The sequence below is a fragment of the Centropristis striata genome, chromosome 19, assembly GCF_030273125.1.
Source record: "Centropristis striata isolate RG_2023a ecotype Rhode Island chromosome 19, C.striata_1.0, whole genome shotgun sequence".
Lineage (NCBI taxonomy): Eukaryota > Metazoa > Chordata > Actinopteri > Perciformes > Serranidae > Centropristis > Centropristis striata.
In genome coordinates this window covers 11379504-11390018 of record NC_081535.1, presented here as the reverse complement: position 1 = coordinate 11390018, position 10515 = coordinate 11379504, and the positions used below count along the sequence as shown (strand labels likewise).

The 10515-nt window shown below is 37.9% G+C and overlaps 1 protein-coding gene across 1 annotated transcript; it reads left to right on the top strand.

Moving 5' to 3' along the window:
• Window positions 1–4183: 4183 nt before the first annotated feature.
• LOC131991986 (girdin-like) lies at window positions 4184–10382 on the top strand. Its single transcript, XM_059357303.1, has one exon. The coding sequence runs from the start codon at window positions 4329–4331 to the stop codon at window positions 6540–6542; it is 2214 nt and encodes a 737-aa protein (XP_059213286.1). The 5' UTR covers window positions 4184–4328; the 3' UTR covers window positions 6543–10382.
• Window positions 10383–10515: the final 133 nt, after the last annotated feature.

Sequence of the window (10515 nt, the reverse complement as noted above, 5' to 3'; positions counted from 1 at the left end):
AAAAAATCTCCCAATATATAGTCTAAGCTCCTCCCTCTGGAACAGACCATTCCAGGCCATTAAATAATACATAATACATTCAAATACATTGGACATCACTCAAATATTTCAGTCTTATTTCAACATGGTGATAAATATTCTACAGCAATATTTCAACCAATAAGCCCTGAAACAAAGAGGAACAAAAAAGAAACATTGGTTTGGCCCAATTATGTCCAACATGCCACACAGGCAAATAAAAGGGCAGCATTCACTGTCCTCGGGTCCTTTCACCAACCAGGAAGTACTGCGGGCGGTAAGAAAATATTGCATAACTAATGTACATAAACTGTAAGTGTACATGACCACTATTTCTAGCTCTAACCCCAGTGTGTGCACCCACCAGGCTATAGCTAAAAGATAGCAGGCTACTCTTAACTGCACAGTTATGATTTTGTGATATAGGCAGGGTGATCTGCCACAAAATCATATATAATAATAGTAAGTATAATATTAAAAGTTTTTATGATAGCCCATATCATATGCTCAATGGATTATTGTCACTGATGCATTAATAAACATGTAAGCAGCATTTAAAGGTTGTAGCTAATTGAAGCAGTGTTAATTTGAAGGACTGTCTGTACTGTGAGCCATTTAAAGCATTTTTAGGCATTTTAATACATACTATAGTATGACTTTTTTCAGTTATTTCTGGCCAAAATATGCTCTAATATGTATCAACAAAATATAATTGACTAATTTTAAGCATTTTTAGGCATGTTTTTTTTTTGAGAGGGGGGTCATTTTTGGACATCGTATAATACTGTGTTTTCCCACTATTTTTGGACAAATGATACTACTAAAAGTGTCAACAGAGTATAATTGTGCCAATTCTATCATTTTTAGGCATTTTAAAATTTGACAATTATTGACAAGTTCATTTTTGGACATGCCATAATATGGTGTTTTGCCGCTATTTTTGGACAAACTATATTACCACATGTATCAACAGACTATAATTGACCCAATATAAACATTTTTAGGTATTTGACAACTTTTCAGCATCCTCTACTATGACTTTTTTTTTGACTGTCAATTATAGACGTATCAACAGAGTATAATTGGGCCATTTCAAAGGGTCAAGTGTCTTACCAGGGGTGGCAGGTGCGGTGACAAGTGCCCAGGAACAGGGAACAAAGACTTTTGTTTGGCGTCCACCATGGGTACATCCCATGTCAGGACACACGCACGCACGCACGCACACACACACACATAAAAGAGACAGGGAGGAGACACAGAAGGATCAGACAAACAGGGAAAGACAACAAACAAACAGGGGAAGGAGGAGCTGCCACAGACACTGACAAAAAAAACAAAAACATATTATGGGATGTCCAAAAATCACCCCTTCAAAAAAAGTCATACTATAGTATGTCTATTTTTTATCAAAAATGGTCAAATTTTAAAATGCCTGAAAATGTTTAAAATGGGTCACTTATGGTGTTTTGATACCATAGACTGTATAAAACACCTTTCTTTAAAAAACGTATCTAAGCGTTTTAGCACTATAACATTTCATATATAAGCATTTAATTATTTATATATATATAATGTATGAAGACATATTTTTTAGTATACAGTACTACTTAAATATTTAGACTGTCACAGGGAATCAGCCGTGTGTGTGTGTGTGTGTGTGTGTGTGTGTGTGTGTGTGTGATGTCAACTTCTCAAACCCCCCACTCTATCCTGCTTCACTACACCCTGAACAAGCTGGACATGAGTCCAACACACCCTCAGACACTCACATGCCACACATTGTACATCGATCACCATAAATTGAGTGTAAACTGAAAGAAATGATGGGTCATTCACATTAAGTGATAGCCAACCAATGCACTACCAGAAAATGAATTATATGCAATTCTAATAAATTATTAATTGTTCAGAAAAAATGCCAAATAACCTAGTTGATACTTCCAGCTTCTCAAATGTGCAAATGTACTGCTTTACGTCAGTGTGAATTTAATTTCTTTGACGAAACAAGCAGTTTCACGGAGTCACCTTTTGCTTTCTGAACTGTTTTTCACATTTCATAGACTGAGCAGTAATCCATCAAAAGTGACTGACAAATCAACTGGTAATCAATATAATAAAATGATAAATATTTCTCACAAGGATCCCAGTCGATAGAATCATGTCATTATCAATTGAAACAAACACGACAAAAGTCAAGTTTGAAGCATGATAACATTTACAATTCAATTTCCTCACAGACTTTGCCTGCCACTGTCTTACTGTATGTCACTCTTCATTTCTCTCTCTCTCAGATACACTCACACACACACACAGACTCACTCACAAACACACACACACACACACACACACACAAAGCCCCACAGAGCAGCCAGCCAGCCACTCGGCCCCATCAGTCCTTTAAGAAACAACACGAGGGTCTTGAAAACACAGCGAGCCACAAGGAAAACAGCCATCAATCTCTACGACTTGTCTGTCGACTGAAGGGACGATGTTAATCTTCAGGACGCCACGAGTCAAGAACAACACTGTTTCATGCCGAGATTCAGCTGTGAGCACTTAGTGTGGATACACGCTGACCATCCCAGTATTCACATTGTGTGTGTGTGTGTGTGTGTGTGTGTGTTTTATCACACAAACAGGGAGGAGTGTACATAAGATTATCCACATTTATTATGTATTATATATGTGTCTTTAGAGCATCTGTACCAATATATTGACAAAGGCTCATTTTTAATCCTTCAGGCAACAAACTGAATCAACAATATATCACTCTCAGGAATACTTTGAGCATGCTTCATATTTCAGAAAAATTAAACACACTTTTTTATGATTTTTTTTAAATTTTCAATGACAAAATATTAAGAGTCATAATATTTAAAGAAAAAAGTACTTTTTAACACTTGTTTTCACCTGAAGAAAAATATTTTGTATTGTACTGTATTTGTATGTATACATTATTACAGAAACATGCAATAACCAAGAACACATGCACAATGTGTGTGTTGTTTAGTTTGCCATCAGAGGGTTAAAAACATCCTGCTCTCACTTTAAGCACGCTTAAAAGAACCTCCAAATAAATTTAAAAGCTCGATAGCTAACAGCCATTGAGTCATTTTGCAATTAAATATTTGATTAGTCGACTCATTTCAATAATTGATGACTTTTCGAATATTTAAAAAGTTGGTAGTTACAGCCCTCAGCTAGAGCACCAAATGTGGATTAATCCACTGCTGAATATAGTCCCCAAAAAAGTAACCTTCCTCTAGTATTAGGAAATCTAGGATGTGTTTTTTTTTTTAAATAGCCAACAATGGTCTTTACCAGGGCATTTTTTAAAAAGCATGCTAATTTTATAACCATATATATAAAACATAATTTTTATTCAACATCATACTCTCATTTTTTTATATTTCAATTCTAATATAAATAGAATCCTTTTTTTTTGCATATGTTACCCATAATGCAACTGGGTTCCCTGTTGCTATGGCAACAGTTACCAGACTTGTGATTGGACAATTAAAATATACAAAGAATAGAACCATAAAACCCCTCTTTTGTCTATATTACCCATAATGCAACTGGTTTGACTGTTGCTATGACAACAATTCAATACATTGCTAACTGGGTTGATGTCACATGTGACATGATGCATTCGTCAACATTGTGATGTCACAGTGATGTCACACGTTCTTTGCTTTGATGTATTCATCATTGTGATGTCACAGTGATATCACATGTTCTTGGTTTTTAAGTCTGTATATAGGACTCACAGACTCACAGAATTCTGATGTATTCTAGACCTGAGCTATTTTCAATTGACTTATACACATAGAAACTTCCGTACTCAGTTGGTTATTGTCTGAAAATACACACTGATTTTACACCCTGGTTCTGTGTTTCTGTGTTAAACAAAGTGAAAGTATTTGTCACAACAAGCTTTCACCAACACAAAAACACACGTTGCTTCCAAAAACCTGTCTTTCCCACCGATCGCTCGGATAAAGACATCTTGAAGATCTACCAGGAAGAGACAAGTCATGGCTAGCAACACAAACGAGATGAGTGAGAGCATGCAGACCATCAATGAGCAGCTCAAGACCCTGCGCCACCAAATCCAACAGCACCAGAGGCAGTTTAACACCTTGGGAGGGGATTTGGGGGAAAACCTCTACAGAAAGAGGGCAGAGGGGAAAGCTGCAGAGAAAGAGTGTGCCTCCCTTCAAAACGAAGTTAGGGAGCTCACTGACAAGGTCAAAAATTACGAAACTGTAAGTGCAGCTCACAAAGCGACACAGGAAAAGAATGATCGAATGGCCCAAGAAATACATGCTCTTCGCGAAAAGTGTGAGAAACTCCAGAGGAAATCGGCCAAAATGGAAAGAGAGACTGCAGAGTGTGATGATCTCCAAAGACACCAAGAAGAACTCCAGATCGAAATTCAGTTCCTGCAGGAGGAACTCCAAAGAAACGGAGCTTTTGTGTCGGAAGCTGACCTTGAAGACTGTGATGCAAAGAAACAGCAGAACAACGACATGCAAGAATGTCTCCTGCAGCTCAGGGAAATGCATCAAAATTTCCTGTCTTCGCAAAAATTAAACACTGCTGTAAAAGCTGAAATGTACAATGTAACAGAGCTCAATACAGCTTTGCGATATGAGATTGGCAAGATAAAAGCAGACCTTCGAAATGAACAAAGTCTGCGGGATGTAAACGTTTTGATCACAAAGGAAAGAGATGAAAAGGTCAAGGAACACGAGACACTTCAAGAAGAACTCCTGCAGCTCAGGGAAAGGCAAAAGAATGTCAAAGCTTTAGAAGAATCGTACCGTGTCGTAAAAGCAGAGAAAATGGTTGTTAGCCAGAAGTTCTATGATTTGCTACAGGAGGTTCAAGACTTAGAGAAAGAACTTAAAAAAGAAAAGGCTTTGAAGGAAAAGAATGAGACGATGCAAGCATGTAACGAAGAGGTGAGCCATCAAAACCAACTCTTCCAAAATGAAATTGTGCAGCTCAAGGAAAGGCTGGAGAATTTCAAAGCTTTGGAAGAATCCTATACGTTTGCAAAAGCAGAGACCGAGGTTATTAGCCACGAGAACGATGCTTTGCAAGATGAGATTCAGGAGCTAGAGAAAGCATTTGAGAACGAAAAGGCTTTGAAGGAAATGAACGAGACAATGCGTGCATCTAACAAAGAGGTGATCCATCAAAACCAACTCTTCCAAAATGAAATTGTGCAGCTCAAGGAAAGGCTGGAAAATTTCAAAGCTTTGGAAGAATCCTACACGGTTGCAAAAGCAGAGAACAAGGCTATTAGCCATGAGAACAATGCTTTGCAAGATGAGATTCAGGAGCTAGAGAAAGAACTTGGGAACGAAAAGGCTTTGAAGGAAATGAACGAGGCGATGCGAGAATCTAACGAAAAGGTGAGCCATCAAAACCAACTCTTCCAAAAGGAAATTGTGCAGCTCAAGAAAAGGTTGGAGAATTTCAAAGCTTTGGAAGAATCCTACACAGTTGCAAAAGCAGAGAGCGAGGTTATTAGCCACGAGAACAATGCTTTGCAACATGAGATTCAGGAGATGCACAAACAGGTTCAGCATGGAGAAACGCTGCAGAAAATGACCAACGAACTTCGAGTGTCAAATGAAGAAAGGAGGAGTCAAAATGAGGCTCTGCAGCAGGAACTCCGAGATCTCAAACAAAAATCGGACAGTTTAAAGGTGTGGGAAGACAAGTTCCAAGAAACTTCAGCCCACAAGGACGACTTAGAGGAACAGAACATTGATTTCAACAAGCAGATCCAGGATGCCTATAAACAGCTCCAGATCAGACAAAATTTTAAGGAAAAACTTGCTGATCTGGAAATTGAAGAAAAATCCCTGCTGGAAGAAAACAGAGTCCTGAGCGAGACCCATTCTGAAGCCTTCAATAGGTTTCAGCAAGAAGAAGATTGGGAGTCCAAGTATAACATGCTGAAGGAACAGACAGACACCTTGAAACTACAGAACAGCGAGGCCACTGACAAAATCAATGGTTTTAACAACAAGCTTGTAGCTCTGAGTACTTTTAAGGCACAGTATGAAGTAATGAAGGCAATGAAAAAAGTTCTTACTCCACAGAATAACACTCTGCAAAAACAACTGCAGGACCTGGAGAAAAAGGTCACAAAAGAACAAATTTGGGAGGAAAAACACAATGTCATTAAGTCAGAAAATGACATCCTGAGCCAAGAAAACATCCTTCTTCTACGTAAAGTTCAGGAACGCAGCGAGTCACTCAAAGGCACAAAAGTTCTGACCAAGCTCTATAAGACCCTGAAAGATGAGAAAAACGCCATGAGCCGGCAGAATGAGACACTTCTTATAGAACTCCTGAAGCTTGACAAAAAAACAGATGATGAGAAGGCTCTAGAGGAGAGGTGCACATCGATGAGAGCAGAGAAAGAAAACGCAAGAAGGAGTGGGGTCATTCTCACAGAACGTATTAGCTCCCTCAGAGAAACAGACACAAGCACACAAATTTAGCACATTCAGATTTACACCAAACAACTTTTTTCAATCATTCCTAAAAATTCCACTCCTTTGATTTCCTTTTAACTTTACCTTTATTACTTCCCTTACCACCTTAACAAAAACTTAATTCCTTTACTCCGGGTTTACTCTGGGTGCTCCAGTTTCTCCCGCAACCAACATTGAATTAATTTGGTTATTAATTCCTTAAAAAAACGTTATTCCTTACAGTGCTTTTAACAGGGCGTTTACTCTGGGTGCTCCAGTTTCTCCCGCAACCAACATTGAATTAATTTGGTTATTAATTCCTTAAAAAAACTTTATTCCTTACAGTGCTTTTAACAGGGCGTTTACTCTGGGTGCTCCAGTTTGCCCATAACCAACATTTAATTAATTTGGTTATTAATTCCTTTAAAAAAAACGTAATTCCTTACAGTGCTTTTAACAAGGGGTTTACTCTGGGTGCTCCAGTTTGCCCACAACCAACATTGAATTAATTTGGTTATTAATTCCTTAAAAAAACCTTAATTCCGTACAATTCTTTTAACAGGGGGTTTACTCTGGGTGCTCCAGTTTGCCCACAAACAACACTGAATTATTTTGTTATTAATTCTTAAAAAAAACCCCACTGAAGTCAGATAGAAAGAGACAGTAGGAACCAAAAAGCCACACAGCATTTACGACTAACTGCAATTCCCTTAAACCACTGGCTTGAATTTAGAACCAAAACACCAAGTTAACTCCTTACAGCGCTTTAGACAGGGTTACTCTGGGTGCTCCAGTTTCAAATCACAACACGCTCGACCTGGACCTCTAACACAATCACCAGTACAAATCCTAAATCTCACACAGACAGAATGAGGCTCTGTCATGGAAAGTAGGACCCAGCATCCAAACCGACCCACAGCCTCACAACCACAGACTTATAAACAGCCAACAAAATATGAAAAGCATCCAAACATAGGACCCTACTTTTCTTTTTTTTTAACCAAGTATTTATTGGTGTTCATATGCGTTTAAACATCTTTTAGATTATATACGATTTTTCTTTCTGTTACATACATATAAACAACTATACAAAGTTATTCATGAAATGTATGGACTGAACAGTCAAACAAATAACAGTTTGGCAAACAACTTAGGCTCGATGGTCTGTTTCTGACTTACTTCTACATCACACATACAGTTGGACAGTTCTGAGGTAGCATAGTTTGACAACGTTTCACATTGATAGATTTAAGTATCTGCTCACAGGACCCCATCTTGTTGTGAAAATGTCCATCTTAAGATGAAGGTGAGCCGTTATCTTCTCCATCACATATACCTTCTTCACTCTCTCCTGCCACTGGGGTATAGTAGGAGGGAGTGGTTTTAACGACAAGACAGTTATCATCTTCTTAGCTATTAACAATAGGACATGTAATAGATACAGCTTTCTTTTTTCCCATCTTCCCTTAGGGAGTGCTCCTATGATATAAAATTGTGGGGTCAGAGGTAAATTGATGTTTAATATAGAAAAGAATTCTTTCTGAATCCCTTCCCAATAATTTTTTAACTTTGGACAGTCCCAAAATATGTGTGTTTGGTCTCCAATCAGGTGACAATCCCTCCAGCACATATTTGTTTTAGTGCTATCAAATTTGGAGGTTATGGAGGGAGTTCTAAAAAATCTCACTTTTAATTTCCAATTGAATTCTTTCCACATTGGGCTACTGGTTATTTTATGTCCCAATTCACATACATCTTCCAAGCATGTATCTTCGATAACATTAATTTCTAACTCCCATTTCCCTTTTATATCAAGAGAGCTCCCCGACATCAACAAATTTAAACATTTATAAATTTGTGAAACAATCTTAGTACCTTTCTTTTCTCTTATAACATTTATGAACAAATCTTCTATAGGAGTGGGTTGCTTTTTAAGTAAACTCCATTCTTTATGTGACATCAAGTAACTTCTCAGTTGCAAGTACCTATAAAAGTCTTTACTTGTCAGATCAAATCTATCTTGCAGTTGTTTAAAAGACCGCAGGATTTCCCCTTCAAACATCTGGTGTATCATTGTAAGCCCCTTTTCCCCCCATTCTTTAAACCCAACGTCCAATTTGTTTGGTTCAAAGTTCACTAGACCCGAAATTTTCATTGCTCTTAAAATCTCCAGGGGGGCTCCAATCTTTTTCTTAACAATGTTCCAAACTCTTTGAGTGCACTTAATCCAATCATTTTAAATCTTAAATTTGCTTTGAGTTTTCTTATCCAAAAAAGGTAGTGCTTCAAGAGGTATTGTTGCACACGATTTTTTTTCTAGCTCAAGCCAATTTGTTTCTTCATTTTGCGATATCCACTCCACCATTGCTTTAAGTAGTGCCGCCCAAAAGTATAGTTTCAGGTTCGGCAAATCAAGACCTCCCAACCTCTTGGGCCAAGTTAGTTGTTTCAGTCTAATTCTGGGCCTTCTCTTTTGCCAGATAAAAGTAGATATTAACCCGTCTAGTATTTTGAATACAGAGGATGAAATCCAAACCGGAAGCGACTGAAAAAGGTAGAGCAGCCTTGGAAGGATATTCATCTTGATTGATTCAATCCTGCCGAACAAGGATAGTGGGAGTATCTTCCATCTTTCTAAATCCGCCCTTATTTGAGTAATTAATTTCCCATAGTTTGCATTGTATAATTGTGAAATATCTGGGGTGATCATAACACCTAAATATCTGAATCCCAAAGCTGACCACTTAAAGGAGACTGTCTTATCCAGTTCAGATGGCCATTTCCCCACCAGCATCATCGCCTCCGATTTTGCCTCATTAACCTTATAGCCTGATGCAAATCCAAAATCCCTTGAGCAATTAAGCAGTGTTGGAATAGAACTCAAAGGATCACTTATATACAATATTATATCGTCCGCGTACATCGATATTTTGTGTGTCCCTCCTATACTAGATATCCCATGGATCAAAGGATTTTCCCTTATCATTTCTGCTAAGGGCTCTATGTTAATTGCAAATAATAGGTGGGACAATGGGCATCCTTGCCTTGTCCCTCTTTTAAATTCAAATTGTTCTGAGGTGTGTCCGTTGACCCTCACTCTAGAACTTGGACTCATGTATAATACTTTAATCCAGTTAATAAAGTCCAAATGAAAGCCCATTTTTATCAGAGTATGTTCCAAATATCTCCAGTCCACCCGATCGAATGCTTTCTCTGCATCAATGCTGAGAAGCATGGAAGATTGATCACTAGTCTTAGCTGTTGAAATAATGTTCAGGGTACGTCTAATATTATTCGATGCCTGCCTTCCTGGTATGAAACCTGTTTTTTTCGCATTTAATTATTTTGTTAATATGCATCTGAATTTTTTTGGCCATTATTGCACTTAATATTTTTACGTCATTACAGAGCAGACTAATTGGTCTGTATGAGGCACACGCTGCAGGGTTTTTCCCTTCTTTATATATTACAGATATAATTGCCTCTGACCGTGTTTTCGGAGGATCCTTTTTATTCAGGGCATAATTGAAAACCCTTTGTAACAGTGGTGTGATTTCTGCCTGGAAACATTTATAAAACTCCCCAGGGTACCCATCTGTTCCTGGTGATTTGTTATTTTTTAGGTTCTTCATAACTTCTTTTATTTCTTTTATTTCTAACGCGTTATCTTCTGTAAAGTTTATTTTTGTTTCGGGAGCTTTTATTCTAGGGTCGGACGGAGCACTGAAATCAAGCGTCTGCTTCGGGCATACCGGAAACGGAAGTCCGACCCTACTTTTCAACAAAAATAAAAATTTCCTCAGGTGTTGCTGTGGAATATTGTGACAACCATACACTATTAAAGCAGTATGACTCACAGCAGTGTTTTCAAAATGAGTGTCTGCTGCGGGTAGCAGGAGATCATCATGTCCTTATAGCTAAATGTAATAATTGCTATTTTAAACATTGGGTTAATGTTGTTAGGCAGTCGCATGTTGTTTACCTTTATGCACTAAAAGAG

Coding starts and splice junctions, on each gene's coding strand:
- LOC131991986 (XM_059357303.1), top strand. CDS start 4,329: ATGGCCCAAGAAATACATGCTCTTCGCGAAAAGTGTGAGAAACTCCAG.